This window comes from Pseudochaenichthys georgianus, chromosome 17, assembly GCF_902827115.2.
Source record: "Pseudochaenichthys georgianus chromosome 17, fPseGeo1.2, whole genome shotgun sequence".
In the NCBI taxonomy this organism is placed as follows: domain Eukaryota; kingdom Metazoa; phylum Chordata; class Actinopteri; order Perciformes; family Channichthyidae; genus Pseudochaenichthys; species Pseudochaenichthys georgianus.
Window position 1 is genome coordinate 12,701,027 of NC_047519.1, and position 21,143 is coordinate 12,722,169.

The 21,143-nt window shown below is 40.2% G+C and overlaps 2 protein-coding genes across 2 annotated transcripts in view; one reads left to right on the top strand and one right to left on the bottom strand.

Annotated features, from left to right (window-relative positions):
- LOC117461967 (zona pellucida sperm-binding protein 3-like) overlaps window positions 1-21,143 on the top strand; it is a 526,690-nt gene that overhangs the window by 20,457 nt on the left and 485,090 nt on the right. The window lies entirely within an intron of this gene.
- The window catches only part of rem2 (RAS (RAD and GEM)-like GTP binding 2), a 50,586-nt gene continuing 30,080 nt past the window's right edge, over window positions 638-21,143 (bottom strand). The window contains exon 5 of the mRNA XM_034105098.2: window positions 638-2,361. Coding sequence (XP_033960989.1) covers window positions 2,033-2,361 — 329 coding nt within the window. The 3' untranslated portion in view covers window positions 638-2,032. The remainder of the gene's footprint in view (window positions 2,362-21,143) is intronic.

The following is a 21,143-nucleotide window of genomic DNA, read 5'->3' on the forward strand; positions in this document are numbered from 1 at the left end:
AATGTCTTTTGGTTTTGTTTGTCTCCACCAAATGTTTTAAATGAACTACACCTAAACAGTGACAATAGCTGACAATCCCTCTTTTACCATGAAGCCAAGATGCGCTGCAAATTCAGGCGCTATTTCGCTGTTGGTTCATATCTTTCACTTTGCCTTTTACTAATGCATTACGATTGCAGTTAACGGTTGCGTTGAAAAGAGGAATATTGAATATGAAATGTGGTTTATTATATTTACACATACACTTTTATTGAACTTATTAGAGTATAGTCATTTTAGGAACTATGCTGATTAAATCTGCAGTGCCCGGACAGCCATTGAGGACAGTAGAGAATCAGCGGGAGACACATTTTAGTTTGACAGATGTCCCATAATGATCGTTCTCCATATATCTTGAAGCCATGATTCAATCTATTTTCAACCTGAGATTTTGTTACAAAGTGCTGACTTGCATGTTTTTGCAGTTTAGTTATAAATGGAGTAACTGTCGTGTTGAAGTCTCTAGAGAGGACCTGAGTCAAGACCTTTCATGCAATCCCTCCTCCTAGAAACGACTGTAATGAGACATTCATTTCATATTGTTGTTATTTAAAAAAAAAAAAAAGACAAGGAAATAAATTAAGATGTCAAACAAAAATTTATTTATTTTCAGTGGAAAGACAAGAGTGCCTAGTTGACTGTGACAAGCGCTGAGCATGTGTCAGTGACGCTGCCACGCTTGACGAGTTATCCAAACGTTTCCAGAACATTCCCTTGTTGGTCACCTGTGTGGCCAGCCCCCACATAATACAATCTCAACACTCATAATAATGCCAGTGGGTAGAAAGAGAAAAAGGAAAAACATTGAACAGCCACAGGTAGATTAGGTTGTCTCTTGTATGTCTTACTTCAAGAACATCCCAGCGTTCAGTGACTCAGCGTCTATTGAAGAAAAGTTCAGTCTGGTCAACGCCGCTTATTCTTTGTAGCCATTTTGACCTTTTTTCTTTCACTCCACTTCCTTGGGTAAAGGGTTCTTTGTGCTGATCACTCATGGTGCATCCAGCGGAAATATGGCTTGGCCGCTGATGTTTTTATCCTTGTATAAAAATCACAGATGAATGTATGCCATTGGAATCATCAAACACTTCCAAATCGGTACGGGACACACAAAATGGATGCAGTGTAACAATTGTGGCTAGAAAAATGCGCAGAAAGGGGTCTTCTTTTTTCTTATTAAATAAAGGGTTATGCCTTTAAGATGGCATTGCTAGAGACACTAGCTGGATTGTGCATTAGCTATTGGCCACTGAGGTACAGTAAACCCAGTATCAGGTACTGTAAAACCTACAGGGTCATGTCTTAGATCGTCTACTCGGCATGCTATAAAACAAGGTTCACAATAGGTATACATTGGATTGCTATCAGTCTCTACATAATCAGTGCGTGCTACTTGTGTGTTTATGTGTGCCTCCCCCATCCCTTCCAGTCCGCCACAGTAAGTGTCCAATCAGCTTCTTGATGTGACTCTCTGTTCTGGCGCTAATCGTTTACTCCTGCTCTCATCAGGTAATGAGTGCTCGCTGATTCACCTTAGCTGGAGCTGCAAATCAAGCTCACCTCCTTATCATTTGATCTGCTTTTTCTCGCAAAAATCGTAAATCGTAAAATTGGTTTCACTGATGAAGAAGATTAAAGGTTTAGTGCTACGATCTTCGGCTCCACCTATCAAACCTTCTTTCCCATTTTCTCTCCACTTTCCTACACCACCATTGCTCAATTTCCCCACAAATACTAGTCTCCATCTCCTTATTGTCCCTGTATTCAGTCATCTGCTCCATCTTTTACACTTTGCCATCTCCTCTAATCTGGTGTGCGCATGTATTGGGGTGTTGTCTGTGTGTAGGCTTGTGTGTGTGTGTGTGTGTGTGTGTGTGTGTGTGTGTGTGTGTGTGTGTGTGTGTGTGTGTGTGTGTGTGTGTGTGTGTGTGTGTGTGTGTGTGTGTGTGTGTGTGTGTGTGTGTGTGTGTGTGTGTGTGTGTGTGTGTGTGTGTCACAGTGCACTAAGGTCGTGGCAGGAGCGAGACTTCTGTCGGAGGATCTTGCTGCCCCGGTGGCGGCTCATCTCCCGGTATCGCCCCCGATCCCGGTCCCTGTCCCGACCGTATGAGCGCGGTACCAGCCCCGACAGGAAGCGCTTGGCCCTGCTGGTCAGGCTCTCTCTCCGGGCTGAACCGGGGTCTCCGTCGGTCCAGCCGGGGCCCACGCAGTCGCCCCTCGCAGACCGAACGGCGGCCTCCAACAGCTCCGTGGTCCCGTGGTCCAGGGAGGCTGAGAGCTCCATGTAAAGGGAGTCAAACATGTTGGCGCTGGATTGGGCCTCTGGGAAAAGAGAGAAAGGAAGGTTTATGGTTTAAAGGTCATCTATTATGCAAAATCCACTTGTTCATGTATTTTATACATAAACATGTGTCCCCTCTGTGTAAAGAGATTCTGAAAGTTTCAAGAAAAAAGATTTGCTCACTTTTGGTCCTGATCCATTTATATAAAAACCTGTCTGAAAATGAGCTGATCAGATTTTGGCCACATTATGATTTTTTGGCTTGTGTAACCATTAGCCAATCACCAACCAAGGTAACCCCCCCCCCACACTTTATCACCTGAATCTCCTCCGAGAGCACCATTGTGTTCTTTTTAACCAAATATCTCTCAGAGGGGCGTAGGGAGGGGCTCCTTATTTTCATCTAAAGTAACAGACAGAGAATCAGCACTTTTGAAACAGGGCTGAAACAGAGGGGATTATGGGTAATGCTACAATGATCTGTTTGGTGTTTGGAGCCAAACACTTCAGAGACATGTTTTGTATATATCTGAGAGCTATAATATATTGATGAAAAACAGTATAATAGGGGACCTTTAAACATTTGAGGTTTCACGCACTGGCAGCTGCAAATGGCAAAGGAAGGCAGAAGTTTGAAATGTAAGGACATTTGAACATCGAACCAGCTCAACATCCACGACCCAGCTGCTGTGTAATGTGCATCGCCACAGGATAATCGCTCTGTATCGACACGACAGCCCACTGCTGTTGGGAGACTAGAGTCCAATGTGTCCATTTGTTGCTACCAATGGACACATTGTTACAAATGAAGTCAATCTACAGCATCTTCTCTGTGAGTAAATGGCTATCCTTGTTGTTTAGTATGCTTAGGAAATCTTGCCTGAGAGCCATGAGACTAAGAGAACAATGAAATTAGTTTTTCAGGATTGTAATTTATTATAAGAAATTCTGATAAATGTATTGCTGGGTGGTTGATATAACAAATAAGATATGCTTAAAGGTGCATTCTTGACTTTGGAAATATATAAAAAACATACAAACAATTCCAGTTTAAGGACATTTTCCTGTGATTGAAACCACAGCACACTTTCCCCTATCGGATGGAGTTTGCTCCGCTGTCATGGAGATAATGTGTTTACATTTCACTGGGCAGCCTCCGCTCACTGATAAGGAGTGTGTGATTAGTTGAAAGCAAATAAAAAGGGTTGGGATTGTGCGATAAGTGGTAAGGGTAAAATAATTAAAGTTACTGAGCTTGCATGGGACTAGGGAGGCGTGTGGCGCAGTGGATAGAGCCTTGGTGTTGGGACAAGGTGAGCACAGGTTCAAACCCCACAGCAGTCAGCATGTTGTTGTGTCCCTGAGACACTTTGCCCCAAATTGCTCCTGTGGGGATTGTCCACAGTATTGAGTATGTAAGTCGCTTTGGATAAAAGCGTCTAACAAGTACCATGTAATCAGCATGTCCCTATATCTCCATAACAATGTTTTGGGCTAGCTTGAGAGCTAAAATACAGTATGTCATGGAAAGTAATCCAATTTCAATGGTATGGAATATCATTCAAATGTCATCATTCATAAAAGTTGTGGTATAATATGTCATAGCGCTGCTGTATATTGTTATTTGTTAGTATATAAAGCACATTCTGAAATGTTTGGTGTGTTTAATTCATGTCTATGATAAATTCCCAAATAGGCAAATTCTCAAGTTGTAATATATAGTATGTCAACATATCTGAAAAAACTTCAAAGTATTGTATTGTAAATATACATAATAGTAGACTGTGTTAAAACAAATCCTTCTTTAGTTTGTCGGAAATATCAGAAAAAAGACCAAAGTATGGTATGTTAAAAATATATCAGAACAAAATCATAGTATGTGATGTTGAAAAAATTGTCATAGTATAGTATGTCGAAAATAACAGAAAAGATGTCAGTGTAATGTCGAAAAAACTTAATAGTAAACGATGTTTAAACAAATCCGACTGTTGTGTGTCGAAAATATCAGAAAAAAACATGATAAAATGTGTTGATTTTTTTTTTAAATAAGTCATAGTACAGTATAGTATGTTGAAAAAAATAGAAGGTATCACAAAAAACACAATAGTATGGTACAGTATGACAAAAAAAACGTCATTGTGAAAAAAAGGCAAGTGTAATAAAATATTAGAAAAGATATAGCATGTCAAAAATATCAGATAAAAACGTTTGTGAGTTGTTTGTGCAAAACATCATAAATAACATCATAGTACGTGGAAAAAACATATTTTTATATTATATTAAAACAAATCCTATTGTAGACGGTCCAGAATATCATAAATTAAAATATCACCAAAACATTATAGAAAAGTGTGTTCACAGAATGGTATATGGTGACAATGCTGTATTTGTCGCAGCATAAACGAATGTTTTACTTTTGATCTCAATGTGAGTCAGCTAGATAAGCCCAGGAGAATAAAGGTGTTGTTTGCATGGCTCTATATCTCAGCTACAGCTTCTGTCTGTCTCTGGTCAAACAGGCAGGATGATAAGGAGCGCTGACAGAAACAGACCCTTCTGCTACAAATGGGCTCCAGCGCCAGCTCAAATAGCTTTTCCCACTATACTCCGGCTTGGATTGATTGCCTCTGCTCTTTCAGTGCCAGCATCTGAGCGCTGTCGCGACGATTTGTGCAGAAAATGGCTTTTAAGGTTTATTGTCGGACTCCATAATGACTGTATACAACTCACACCACATGAATGCGTAAAGACTGCAAAGTGTGGCTGCCAGCAACAAGTTGAACTGTTGTCAAATGATTTTCACAAAATGTTTCTTTACTTTAGGGCCTTTTGCTTATTGGGTACTTTTCATCATGTGAGCCATTTCTCATATGTCATACTGTTATTGCACATTCCTCTATGTTTTTCACAATTCTGTTCAATGCTACCTGTTATATAACTGCACCGCTCTGCCACTTTAAATTCCGATATACTGCACATATTGCTTTACTTTCAGAGTAAATAGTCATTTTCATAATGTACTTAATTTTCGTATATTTATATTCCGTTTATTTTATATGTCTTAAATGCTATAATAGTTTTGAAAAACGCCTTTCAAATTGTCCTTTATAGTATGTTCCCTTTTTTCTACAGCCTCTGCGACGTAGCAACACCACTACTTAACACCCGCGCTTCTATTGGCTCGTGCTCCAACACATTGTACGTGATAGGCTAAGGGGCGGGACATCTCTAAGCAGTTTACCAATCACAACAGAGCCGGCCAGTTAACCAATCAGAGCAGACTGGGCTCTGGTTTCAGACAGAGGGTGAAAAGAGGTGCTGCAGCAGGCAGTATGAGAACAATAAAGAGCTTTCTGAACATTAAAGCATGGAGACATGTCACAGTAGAGGAACTAAATACACATGTGAACCTGAAATGAGCTTAATATGTCCCCTTTAAGTTTGTTTATGTATGCACTGACTATATGCTCCGAATCAAATTCCTGTATTTGTAACCCTTTTTGGTAATAAACCGGCTTCTGATTCTTATTTTATTCGTCAAGGCAGTTCACAAGCTGTTCCTGATGATATCCTGTGAATATCGAGTAACCAGTGGTGTAAAGTAACAAAGTACATTTACTCTTACACTTAATTTTGAGATACTTTACTTGAGTATTTCCATTTTATGCTACCTTGTACGTTCTACTCCACTACAATTCAGAGGTAAATCGTTTACTTTTTCTCCACTACATTTATTAAGTACCTTTAGTTACTTTACAGACTTGGATTAATGATGAAAAATATAATCAAGTGTTAAATCAGACTTTAGTTCCACCTGGAGTAAATTCACCAGCTACCCTGCAGTCTACAAAGTCATTCAAACTAGCTGCACCTTCACCAGCTTTGAGAACACTTTCATGATCATTCATTATAAAACATATCATATATTATTCTGAAATGGGCCAATCTGCACAATCACTACTTTTACTTTTGTTATACTTTAAGTATATGTTGATGCTAATATTGGTGTGCTTTTACTTAAGTAACATTTGAATGCAGGACTTTAACTTGTAACTTGTTCCTACACTAGTACAAGATCTTAGTACTTCTTACACCTTTTTATGTAACTAACTTTAGTAACTATCAAACTATTTAATCTGTGAGTAATATTTCATTTGCACAGCAGATGTCCACTCATAGCAGTGTCCCCTAATATTGGGTGAGGTAAGAGGGAGAGGGAAAGAGACAAGTCCTAAACCAGGTCAACAGGGCTTATCCTAATACCTACGGCAGCCGATCAAATTGAACTCAATCTTTAAAAGAGTATTTGGGAAATGAAATTGGAGTGCAGAGGAGGTGAAACAAGGTGAAGAAAAAGAAAGGACATAGTGAGGTGTGGAGAACAAGAGGAGACAAGGAGAGGAGGATATTCGAAGAGAAGAGCAGAGGGAACTAGAAGATGAAGAAAAGTAGAAAGCTTTAAAAGATAGGAGAAGAGAGAGTCTAGGATAATTAGAGGACACAAGGGAAGATGAGGTCGAAAGAAGAAGGGAGAAGGACATTAGATAAAGGAAACTAGAGAAAAGACGAACCCAGAACATTTGATGAAACTAGGAGTGAAGGGAAACGGAGGGAACAAGAAAAGAAAGCAGGAAGAAAGAGTAGAGAAAACAAGGATGGCGAGGAAAGGAAATGAGAGAAATTAAACAAGGGAGTTAACAAGAGGATAAGTATTATATAAAATATATAGATAGAAGTGAAGAGTAAAGAGAAGAAAGGAGAGGAGAGGAAACAAGGAAAGGAAACATAAAAGGAAAATAAAAAGTAATAAGGACATTTGAGGAGGAAAAACAGAGGAGTGAGGTGGTAAACAAGGACAGGAAACGAGGAAAGGAGACAAGGTAACAACAGCAATAGAGAGAGAAGAGGAATAGAAAGGAGATTAAACAAGGAGAAGAAAATAAAGCGAAAACAAGGAAAAGAAACAGAGAGGACAAGGACAAGAAAGAAGAGGAGAGGAAACAAGGAAAGATGAGGCGGAAAGAGGAGGAAAGAAGAGAGACGATGAGAGGAGATTCAAAAAAGGAGATGAAAAGAGAAGTAACAAGAAAAGGGAACAAAGACGGTAGACAAGGAAACAATAGTAGAATAAAGAGGATACAGTGAGTGAACGGCAAACCAAAAGAGGAAAAGAGAGAAGGAGAGAAGGAGAGAGGAAAAAACAACAGGGGAGTTGAGAATAGAGAACACAAGCAAAGGCAACGAGGAGACAAGAGGGAGAGAAATTAGGATAAACAAGGCAAGGAAAAAAGGTAGGGAGACAAGGAAACAAGAAAGGAAAGGAAGCACAGGCCCTTCCATTGTGCAGACTTTGAGAAAGGAAACAAGTTAGGGAGGATGAGTCAGACAGAAGGTAAGCTAGAGAGGCGTCACTGAGACGGACTGAGGACAGCTTAGGAGGCGACAGGCAAGATGGCAGGCGCAATGAGCAGGAGGAGAGGAAGGGGACAGAAAGAACGCTGACGAAGCACACAGAGCCAGAGTGCATATTAATCAAAGCCCTGAGGAGCAGGGCCACACCACGGCCATATTAAGCAAATGATAAACATGCTCCAAGTGTGACAGTGTGTGGAAGGGGGCGAGAGATACGAGGATAAAAGTGTCACTGAACATGCCAGGGTTTCCCACACATAGACTATACTTGGGCGGGCCGCCTAGGTATATTAACGGCCGCCCAAGTATATTTCGCAACCATTTAGGTTTTTTTTTTTTTTTTATTCGTCCGTGACCACGACGCCATCTGCGATCGATTAACTTGTGGACAATGATCCCTCGCTCCCTTGCTCTGATCTCGCCTCCTTCTGGCCTGTTAAGTGGCCTGCCTCACCCAGGTGACTGGCTGTCCACATGATGTGGCCTGCCGACATGGCCACTGTCATACATATCATAAATCAAAGCCCTTGATTGGTCTCTGTGTGTCATTCAAGCTCGGGATAACCTCAGCTCAGGTGAGGAAAAGGACTCTCTGAGTGTTTAGATACTTAGTCTAAGTTCTCAGTGGGTCTCAAACGGTGTGGTCACCATTTATGTAAACACATATTTCCATTTGAGAGGGTAGTGATTGGTCTAATGGGTAGTGAGGTGGGCTGAAGATCGGAAGGCTGTGAGTTCAAATCCCGCCAGGAACACCACCACTAGTGTGCCCTTGAGTAAGGCACATAGCCCTTAGTTACTCCAGGGAGAATGTCCCTGTAATCGGTCATTATAAGTCGCTTTGGATAAAAGTGTCAACTAAATGAAATGTAATGTGATTAGTAAAATATGCATGAATAAATAAATAAAAAGTTAATTAGGTGAAAAAAGGTAAGATACACTTTTAAAACTTGTTGAGAGAAAACTAGTCTTTGCTGCTGCCTCAAAGAGGAGCAGGGGGGGGAGGAGGGAGACAGGAGAGGCTGATTCAGGAGCACAGACACACTCACACTATAAATGAACCAAAAATAAATTAATAAACAAGTTTCAGTGTTTTTTTCATATTGGAAATGGTATGTTATCGGTTATGGCCATGATTTTATGATTATTGAAATGTATACAGTTCTGTTTAATATAGGTGTTTCCATAGATCTAGTCTCTTTATTTCCCCCTCAAAATGCACCAGATTGATGCATTTAACTCCAAAATAAAAAATAAAATCTTACCGGGGGGGCATGCCCCTGGACCCCCCTGGAGGATTTGAGGTCGACCCCCACTAAAAATTGCATGGATAGGTTCCTAAATACATTTTTTTTTTTTAAATAGTAACCCATTTCCATATGGTCATGTGTGGGTAGTAGATTTAAACTATAGGGCTATCATTATGGGCCCTGCCTGTACCTGTTCGCTCTGCCATCGCGTGAAGCGTCTGCTAACAAGCGACCAACAGAAATGTTAATGTTAATGTTGTTGCACGTCACCTCAACCCCCCTCTCACATTCATTACTGAACACCTCGCACACACTACTGAAAATTAACCTCACATACATGCAACTGAAAACATTTTACTGAAAGGTTCTTAGTAGGGAATGTGCATGTGTTTCACCTATGTGTGTGAGAGGGGGATTCTTGCTGTAACGGAAGTCATTGTAATGTAACGGAAGTCATTGTAATGAAACGGAACTAACAAAAAACAATGCTGCAGTGATACAGTAGGTGGCGATAATGCTCGTCTGGTCGCCATTAAAGAAGAAGAAGAACGAAAACAGAAGGTTGAATTGAGCATGGATTGATAGAGAAACGGCACCGCAGCCGTAGGCTGGACCCCGGGCCGAGCGGTCTACAAACTGACACGGTCTGGTCTATCGAGGTGTTCTTGTTTACATCACCTGGCGCAGCTCGTGAGGTGGCCTAGCGAGTAACCCGCTAGCAACATGCACAGCTGCAATAAGCTAACAAGCTAATTGAGCCAGAACGTTTCCTTTTTTTGTTTTAACATTTATTGAAGTAATTGATATTTCAGGCTGAGAGGACAATGGCCTGTCAAAAATGGTTGATTAAGCTGTGTACTTCTAGCCGACAGATATGTTAGCATTAGTTAGTTAACAGTAAGTAAATATAAGACTAACCTATGTACTCCAGCTAGCCGGCTAACCTACATCTGTTGCTCCTGGTCTGCACGTTTTACGTTGCTTAAGGTAAGTGAACATGAAACTATTCAGCAAAACTTTCAATAATAATCTAAGGTATTGAGTTTTGGGATATTACTTGGATACAAATCTATAAATGCCTTCAGGTGTCTAAAATATACAATATGTGGTAAATTCAACAGTGGATCCAGCAAAGATTCACATTTTTTCCTGATTTTAGTTATTGATTTGTTGCTGTTACTTAATTATACTTTTAATAAATTCAAGTCAAGCTTAGTTACATGTGATGGTAGCTAGTTAGTGCTCTTACCTGTGTGCCTCTTCCACAACCAGACTGCATTCAAACTCTTAAGTACCAGTTATATCTACTTTAAACAATTAAAAAGACAAAATCAACTACATTTATTGATATACCAATCTTTATTTTTGGGGCCTCTTCTTCTTTTAAATTAAACTTTCAGACGTGAGATATTGAAATACAGTAATAGTTTTGTCTATTTAAAAAAGAATGAGCCATTCCTTACAGTTAACTTCATATGTCTTATTGTCTCTAAAGCATTTATTACACACACGTTTTCCCCTCTCATATTCACAGTGTGGATCAATTGAGACAGCGTGCAGAGACTTTGGGAGAAACCTCAGCGTGACGGATGTCCTGTCTGTGGGTTTGGCTGGAGAGGTCTTTCTCTGGGAGGAGGACCAGGCCTGATGGAGGGGGACCAGGCCTGATGAAGAAACCACCTAACTGCATTTGTGAGCCCATTGTGAGTTTGTGACAGCACAGCTGTCACAAACAAATGATGGTCCTGTTTGACCTTCTGTTCACAATAAAAGAGTAGTTTCTTAATGAATGTCCTGTATTGGTCTTTAATCTGATATCAGCTTTTCATTTTCTTCTGACCCCTCTGCGAAAACGGTGAGGCAGTCGTGTCCTTCAGGTATGTCCTTTCCTAACAGAAATGACAAGAAACATCAAACCTATGACATTATTGCAGAGCAAGTGTGTTATTTATGAAAGAGGTGTAGAAATAAACATTTTTTATTTGAATCCATCCATCCATCCATCCATCTTCTCCCGCTTATCCGTGGTCGGGTCGCGGGGGTAGCAGTTCCAGCAGAGAGCCCCAAACTTCCTTTTCCCTGGCGACATCAACCAGCTCTGACTGGGGGATCCCAAGGCGCTCCCAGACCAGCGAAGAGATATAATCCCTCCACCTGGTCCTAGGTCTACCCCTTGGTCTCTTCCCAGCTGGATGTGCCTGGAACACCTCCCTAGGGAGGCGCCCAGGTGGCATCCTAACTAGGTGCCCGAACCACCTCAACTGGCTCTTTTCGACGCGAAGGAGGAGCGGCTCAACTCCGAGTCCCTCCCGGATGACCGAACTTCTCACCTTATCCCTAAGGGAGACACCAGCCACCCTGCGGAGAAAACCCATCTCGGCCGCTTGTATCCGCGATCTCGTTCTTTCGGTCATGATCATTTGAATGTGTTTTTTAAATTCATCACTTTGTACTACAAAGATAATCAGATTATGAATGAACAGTCTGCAGTTAATCAACATTAAAAGATATGTTATTATTAAATAATATTCAACTGTTATCAGTAAATGTAGTATCATGCTGTTCGGTTGTCTCACTGCAAGAACCACTTTTACCACGTCTTTTACAGACAATATGTAGAGACAAATGGTAGTAATTCTCACAATGTAAAATAATAATTTCCTTAAATACATTGAAATGTGAAAGCTGATTATAGTTGTTACTTTATCTATTTAAACCAGAACGTTTCTCGATTCTTTGTACAGTATGAAAGGAGTCTTTGTACCTTTTAGTCCATGCTGAAGTTCACTGATGTTAGGAATAGGTCTGTGTCTCGTTGTCAGCATCCTCTGGTCTGTCTGCATCACCTGGAAACTTTAAACAAACAGATATACATATGTAAAGTAACAATGTGTTGGTCACAGACTTTTTTTACATGCAAATGTCATGTGATCATCTTTTTGTTATCCTTAAAAAAAAGTGCTGGATATCACAGACCTTACTGTATCTTATCAGTTGGATTGTGTATTATTGTATAGTTGGGGTCCTTTTTATTTTACTGTTACTTTGGTATCGTTTTTCATGAGACAGTCAAATGAAATATTTGTCCTATGCCATATTCACATTCATTTGTAACACACACATAGGGGTAAAATACAAACATCTTTAACAAATGTAATGCAATGAATAAGCTTAATTGTCACGGAAACACACATAACGTCATATCTAATATTTAAACAAATCATTTCCTTGTCACTAAAGCCTTGACTACGCTATCGTCCTTAAATGCAGGCATTACGTTACATGTTCACGTTCTGCTGCCACAATAAGTCGGTTTCTCCAGTGCAATGATAATAAAATGCTAAGTAAGTATTGGTAATAATATTAATAAAAACAACAACGTTTGGGTTCGTTCGTTTGTTATGATGAACGTTAACCAGTAAGCTTCAATAATCAACTCCAGCTCAACAAACCATATTGCAATATCTACGTTAACGTTATTTCTGGAACCAACTGGAAATGTGAGATTCATATTTTTAAGATACACAGATCTTATAGTGAGGTTAATCTCATACAGTACTCTGCTCTTCAACACTAATGTGACGCTAGCTGTCTGCATCGTCGAGCATAGTTATTTTAAATTAATAATAACAATGCATACAGTTAACTAGCAACTAGCAAACTAACTAATGTACAAGCATGACCTTATTTTACCAACCTCACACAGAAGCCTTTTGTTCTACAGTATAATCTTTCTTAATGTTATACACTTCTCTATTATGTTTGAACTTGTATGCTACGGATAGCATCGTTAGTACAGATGTAGCTTCGTCTCGCTCGTTAGCTGAAAAGCTAAAAAGACAAGTAAATAAAGTGCTTGAATTTCACTTACCGAATAAACTGCATTCATGGACGGTCTGTTTGAACCGCTGAGCCATAAGATAAGTGCGATATTTCAATGAAGAATACTCCACCAGGCATCAAAACAACAAACACGTCCGAGTAGCAGCCTGGAGCTAATGAAGCTAACGGGGCTAGCCACTAGCAGTTTGGTACTTCCCTTTCATTACAATGACTTCCGTTTCATTACAATGACTTCCGTTACAGCAAGAATCCCCTCACACACACATAGGTGAAACACATGCACATTCCCTACTGAGAACCTTTCAGTAAAATGTTTTTCAGGTGTGTGTGTGTGTGTGTGTGTGTGTGTGTGTGTGTGTGTGTGTGTGTGTGTGTGTGTGTGTGTGTGTGTGTGTGTGTGAGGTTTTCAGTAGTGAATGTGAAAGTATTTCAGTAGTAGCCTATGTGCGTGAGGTTAATTTATAGTTGCATGTGTGAGGTTTAATTTTCAGTTGTGTATGCGAGGTGTTCACTAGTGAATGTGAAACTATTTCAATAGTGTGTGTGGGGTTAACTTTCAGTTGTGTGTGTGTGAGGTTATTTTTCAGTTGTGTGTGTGTGAGGTTTATTTTCAGTAGTGTGTGTGTGAGGTTAATTTTCAGTAGTGTGTGTGTGAGGTTACTTTTCAGTAGTGTGTGTGTGAGGTGTTCAGTAGTGAATGTGAGAGTATTTTAGTAGTGTGTGTGTGTGTGTGTGTGTGTGTGTGTGTGTGTGTGTGTGTGTGTGTGTGTGTGTGTGTGTGTGTGTGTGTGTGTGTGTGTGTGTGTGTGTGTGTGTGTGTGTGTGTGTGTGTGTGTGTGTGTGTGTGTGTGTGTGTGTGTGTGTGTGTGTGTGTGTGTGTGTGTGTGTGTGTGTGCAAGGCCAGATGTTTTCAGTAGTGTGTGTGTGAGGTGAGTTTGAATTTTGGCCTACACAGCCCTTCATAGTTCTGCACCCAGAACACAGCTTACAGTCACACTAGGGAATAGCCAACTGGTCCCACCCTTAAATTCCCTTATGGCATTATCAATCCCACCATTAAACCCCCAGTCCTTAACCATTTGCAAATCCACCTTTTGCCCTTCCTGAAATGTAAATCCTAAACATATGTCTCTGTTAAACACATATAGGATTACAAATACTATGTAAATGTGTAAAAGGCAATCAGAGTATAAGACATAATATATATATGTTATTTAAAGGTGGGGTAGGTCATTTTGGAGAAACCAGCTCGAGTGCGCTAGAATTTGAAAATACACAGCCGGAAAAAATCTGCCACTTCCTCACAGAGCCCCTCCTCCAACACACACGAACATGACCAATGAGGGCACGAGATAAGTTTGTGCACAGATGGAAGGCTGACAGGCAGGTAGGCCATCCAGTTATTTTAGCCGGGCGGGCTAAAATGATTGGTCGTGCTTTTTACAGCGCTACGGCTTCCACAGATGACATTTTTTAATGGATTTTTTGTCAAAGCACTTAAGATATTCATTGCTATCGGGATGTTAAGAGCATTCCATGGAATATAACAAAAAGTGTATCTCGAGCCGGTTTCTCAAGCGTACCTATCCCAACTTTAAATGATTATATAAACCATTTGACACGACATGGAGGAAGATAAAAGTGTGCTAATAAAGAAACGCATGACAAACTGGTGAGAGAAATCAGAGGGTTGTTTTTATTTGATTTCATCATCTCAGCGGTTTGATTATTTCTTAATTATTGGCATGACGTTTGACAGTTTTCCGATATTCTACTCACTGTAAGCGTTGACTAAGCTGCTGTTAAGGAGAGCCCCTGTGATTGCCCCCCGTATAGTGTGTGCAACACAGAGCATATGCTCTTATCAGATTATTACAGTAGTCACCTTGTCCGGTGTGTTTGTCCCTCCCTCTACATCATTTACAAAATTCCTTTGCTCTGTTTTCTGTGCTGGAATTACACGAGGAATTTTGGATAAAACATGTTGTTGCTTTTTTTGAAGGTTTCCAGATTAATGAGCATTGACAGCCCTAGAGAGAATCCTCAAGGTCTGTCCTGAGAGAACATCCCTGTCATGCGCCTCAGGAACAGAGACAACACATTTCTATATCGCTGCTCCTGGGCTTTTTTTCTTCTCTTTTTTTAAAGGAGGGAGAATATGCTGAGTGTAGGCATGTCTCATTATTCATCCCTCGCCTCCCTGCCTCCCTCCTCCTTCCACGCGTGTCATTAAGAATACACCAAAGCCGTGACCGAATGTGAGTCGACAGCGATGTGCAGGCAACAATGAGCACACATTTTCACACTCGCTGCCTCGGTTTAACTTGCACAAGAAAGCAAAGCAAACAGGATTTGACCCCAGACTGTGGTTTCTGCACTTCCAGACAATAAACACAGACACTCACACACTTTTATCGTCTTATGTCCTTGTGAGAACCTTCCACTGAATTGCTTTCAGTCTCATCTCTCACCCTCCTATGCATGAAGTTAACCCCAAACACATGGCCCTACGTGTCCTTGATATAGTTTAATTACAGCAGAACACATAGGGGGTTTCAAAACAGCTTTGTTAGCATAAACAACCCTAACTTACAATAGTTAAGGTCTTCAACAGGGGGACTACATTATATGTTATAGGTTTAAAAGTTGTTGTTTATATCTTTATATAAATGAAAATGTCTGAAAAAACACATTAAATGTTATTCACAAAGATACATCTGCCTGTTTGCAATGATGATGGTCTAACTGTCACCCATGTATCCTGGTGCAATTACATGAGCTAGATAACCTGTGCTAAATCACGCTGCGCTACCTATCCATAAGGGCAAACTATTAGCTATTGTTACATATTACTGTTTTAAAAGATAAGTATTATATGAACCATAAAAAGTATGTTTATACATTGCCCCTCTACACAGGACTGTAGACCCAGTTTAATATTAGGGTTAGGGACTTGTATACATACAGTGGGGCAAAAAAGGATTTTGAGTGACAACCTCCTTCCATCAGCAAGGACATTGAAGATGAAACGTGGCTGGGTCTTTCAGCATGACAATGATCCCAAACACACCGCCCGGGCAACGAAGGAGTGGCTTCGTAAGAAGCATTTCAAGGTCCTGGAGTGGCCTAGCCAGTCTCCAGATCTCAACCCCATAGAAAATCTTTGGAGGGAGTTGAAAGTCCGTGTTGCCCAGCGACAGCCCCAAAACATCACTGCTCTAGAGGAGATCTGCATGGAGGAATGGGCCAAAATACCAGCAACAGTGTGTGAAAACCTTGTGAAGACTTACAGAAAACGTTTGACCTCAACAAAGGGTATATAACAAAGTATTGAGATGAACTTTTGTTATTGACCAAATACTTATTTTCCACCATAATTTGCAAATAAATTCTTAAAAAATGTGATTTTCTGGATTTTTTTTTCTCATTCTGTCTCTCATAGTTGAAGTGTACCTGGGATGGAAATTACAGGCCTCTCTCATCTTTTTAAGTGGGAGAACTTGCACAATTGGTGGCTGACTAAATACTTTTTTGCCCCACTGTATGTAGTAGGGGGTTTCTGCTCCATTTCTCTACTTGGTGTGAATAACCTTGAAGACCCTCAGTTATGGATAGGCAATATATCGTTGTTATATCAATAGCTGTCAAAAGTCAAAGTCAAAGTCAGCTTTATTGTCAAGAATTCTACATGTTGTACATCTAGAAATATCGAAATATCGTTTCTCGCATTCCTACAGTGTGACACATATACATCAAACAAAAAAACAAAAAGGGCCTAGTTAAACTTGGTGTACATTAAACAAAATAAAGTGCCAAGATAACCGGGGTATACAGTTTAAAATGTTCATAATATAGTTAAAGTGTTCAAAGTACAGTTTCAGTGCATTGTAGCGGAGATGGGCAGAAAAATGACTGATGCTGGATGAGGGAGGTTGGTTGTGTGTGTGTGTGTGTGTGTGTGTGTGTGTCTGTGTCTGTGTCTGTGTGTGTGTGTGTGTGTGTGTGTGTGTGTGTGTGTGTGTGTGTGTGTGTGTGTGTGTGTGTGTGTGTGTGTGTGTGTGTGTGTGTGTGTGTGTGTGTGTGTGTGTGTGTGTGTGTGTGTGTGTGTGTGTGTGTGTGTGTGTGTGTGTGTGTGTGTGTGTGTGTGGTTAGAGTCCAGGACCATTTGGGGCAGGGAAGAAAGGTTGGAGAGAGAAAAGCGGAAAGCGGAGCAGGTTGGACCAAAATGCAGGACAAGGAAAATCACATTTTATTTCAAGAATCCGGGGCAGAGCAAGGCAAGATGATGCAAAACCAGACAGAACTTTCCAAGAGACAATATAAAAGGTTCTGACAGAGACTGATAAAAGGCAAGGACACAAGGGCAGGATGTGAAAGAATCAGGGCAGGGCAGACAATCACACAAAGTAAGTAAAAAGAGACATAACAGAGGTGTTGAAAACGTATCAAAAGAAAACAGGAAACACATTGATAGACCATGAAGAATATCGTGATATGACACTACATTGTCTTACATTTTCAATATGGTAATATCGCATAATTGTCTTTTTCTGGTTTTAAAGTCTACTAGCCGTAAACCTCTGTAACAGTTCTAAACACTTAAGCATTTTCTATGTAATTGTTTTACCCTTTCTATTTTACTTAATACTCTATTTCACAAGTGCTGCAGTAAACAATGGCTAATGTTGTTTGTCCTGAAAACCTACCAAATGATTGCTTTAACTACCTTGCTTCATGGCCTTTGAAGCATCAGTCATTGATATTCTTCCTTTCACACGACTTCTCACACAGATGTGTGAAAAGCATCAGGGCTTTTATCTTTTTTGGTTTGACTTTCTATGGGTTTAGTGAGACCAGTTGTTCTCACTCATACAGCTTGAGTATGCCAACAGTGGGAAAACCAGAAAAAAGCTTAACTTGTAAAGTCAGAGCTTAAATTAAAAGCATGGTGGAGCTGCACAGATGAGTGAGTGTTCTCAGTGGGTTGACGTTTTACATTACATGGACTTATTTGACTCGGTGGGAACATCAAAACGAGTCTCTGAATATTGAGTTCACCTGCGGCCACTGACAATTTGTGCAGATAAGAGATGAGACGATTAACCTCTACAGCCTCTCCTGACCCGGAGCAGAGGTTTAGGGGGAATGATTTAGCAATTTCCCCGCTGAAAACAAACTATTTCAAAAATATAGAGCCAGATATGATGTGAAAAACACCAGCATGGCCTCCCTTGTTAAAAACATCCTCAGCCTAAAGGTCTAAAAACTTAAAAGTGGTTCTTTCAAGGACAGCAAAACAAGCTCCACTCTTCCCCAACACACACACAAACACACACACACACACACACACACACACACACACACACACACACACACACACACACACACACACACACACACACACACACACACACACACACACACACACACACACACACACACACACACACACACACACACACACACACACACACACACACACACACAATGCCTTTCCACACATCTGTTTGAGACTTGTGCATACACACACCAGTCTCACACACAGTCCCTTTCCTCTTATCACAGTCTTTGCTATGAAACAGCCTCGCTGACACCAGGCAGCGGGAAGATGGAGGGACGTGCCTGTTTGTGCGTTTGAATTGTCTGTGTAGAAGCAGGCAGTTGTGCACGTTTGGTTAGAACAAACGCACATAAAGATAGTGAGAACAGCGGCGTCCTGTAAGCGGGAGATAATCCCCAACAGAGAGACGACCCAAAGGACACAGAGACGGAGCCACTCTAGAGGATTGGATGGGGATGGATAGAGAAACAGCAGCAGGAGATATACATCTTCATGTCTAATTACGTGACAGAATGCATGTTGGGAGTACAAAGAGGAAATGCAGAGAAGGCTCTAGACTCTAGAGTTCTGAATGTATAGACTGTGAATGCAAGTTCAAATCAAGGGCAAGCTGTCAACTGCAGTTCTCACCACTTTCTATTTGAAACATAAATGAGATTCTGACAATGGGATGGCTTGCCAGTGCTACATAGAAAAATAAAAAAATCAATCATATAGTCCAGGGAAAGAATAGCCCGCCTGTGGTCACATCTCTGTTCATGGGATTTTCAAGCATCACTGACTGGATTCAGTACAGCACTGTGTGTTTCTTCTTCAGTGGATTTGTTTTGCCAAGATCCTGCTTCAGTGTTGCATGCCAAAATAGATTTCACTCTGTAAGGCTTGCCACTCTGCGTTGACAAATGACTCTGCTAACAGTGATTACCAGAGTAAATTGAGTTCTTAGATTCACAGGATTTATTCATTTTCTTTCTTAAATGAATCAACAATTTCAAATGTCTATAAACATTTTCATCCCCAAGGGCTTGTTTATTTTCTTTTATTACATTAGATTTTTCAACCCCAAAAATACACCTCTCACAGAAACAAAATGTCACGCACATGGACTTAAATTGCATACAAATGTAAAACCGAAAATAATTAAGGGCATTAATCATTCATCTCCATCAATATTCAATAGCAGCGACTCTGGCAGCAGTTTCGGCCATTAGCCTAATGAATGTTGATCATTTGGATCCACTACACCAGTGTTTCTCAAACTTTTTCATACCAAGGACCACTTAACCAATAAAAAAACACTCGCGGACCACCTAACTCCAAAGACACATCGTTTTTCTAGAACAGATTACAAATCGCATGCAAATGGTACAAACAAGTGGCAACATGTGTGATGAAGGTGTTGCGCTGGGCTATATCATACAATCGAACAATTGAAACTTAAGCTCGCTCCATTGCGGAGATATTCCTGCGAGAGAGTGGAAAACTTAAATTAATTTATTTCAAATGTGAAATTTGACCAATATACTCACGGACCACTAGGGGGCGCTCACGGACAACCAGTGGTCCGCGGACCACACTTTGAGAAGCACTGCACTACACACTATTTTGTTTATACCTTATTTAATCATCTCATGGCAGATTTGTTTAAATTCATATTTATCTTCATGGAAATCTAGTTTGTCATTGGAAAACAGACCCGATAATTGACACGAAATGATTTGGCTCACCCCAAATTACACACCGATGATTTACATATTTCATAGTAAACTGACGTGAAGAATTGAAACAGAGCTAAATGCTAATGTTAGTGATACTGCTACCATGCTAACGTTTAGCAGGCAGAGTTTTTAGTGAATGTTATTGTTTAGGATTGGGTACATTGGTTTACTTGTGTTTGTTTAATTGCACAAACAATACTGAGGCTAAGGGGATTATGATTATTTAGTCATGAAACAGATTCTTGGACAAACTCTTATTTTGATAGGATGATGATGTTAATGAAAAGTCAGAGGATTACAATTCATCCCATTGGGAACATGTTGGGGATGTGTTAAGACCACATTTTATGAAAATCTGTCCAACAATTGTTGAAACTATTAATCAAAAAACCCATTTGTCAACCTGCTGGTGTGGATATTATAGTCGGAGGTCACTAAAGTCATTAAGATTTCTACCTAATACTTCCACTTGTTAAGATATATTAAAGTGGACCAAGCCACCTGACTAAGCTAGCCACATTTGGTTTTCTAACCAATGAAGGTTGATGCTTTGTCTTTGAACCGTAAATGTCAAGTTAAAACTAGAGCAATACATTCATTTCTGTCCATATGTGTACCCAACATGGATTGTTTATAGATTTGTTTTCCTTTCTCACACTAAAGAGCTTTTTCAAAAAGCCTTATCTCACTCAGTGTGATTCATGGGGTCAAACTAAATGGCCATTGGGGTGAATTCAATTTCCAGTCTCTTTATTTCCAACCCTTTACAATTGATAGAAGTTTCTTCCCACAAGGATTTTTACCAGAAGAACATTTATCCCTTGATATTTCAGCAGGAATTAATTTCACTGATCAAAGATAGAGATACACCCCCCAAAGCGAAGAGTCTTTCTAATGGAGACTCATGTTAACTTGAGGGAGACTTATTGTAAAATACTAGGGAAGAAAGACAGATGAGCTAAGACAGAGAGAAAGAAAAGAGGCTAGATAGATCAGTAATTGCCCAAAGCACACTACAATTGCTCTGCAGGGGGAAATGTGTCTGTATGTGTGTGCGCCCAACTCCATATGAATCCCCAAATCCATTATAACCATCTGTGAAAAACCACCAAGATCTACCAGTAATTACAATAACTTTTCAACTTGAGATTTTCCATTTGCAGAGCTGTTTGAAAGGCATTAAAAAGAAACGAAGAAGGGAGAGAATTTCAAATCTTTCTCAAGTATTTCCTCTCTTGTATCATTCACCTAGCAGCTCG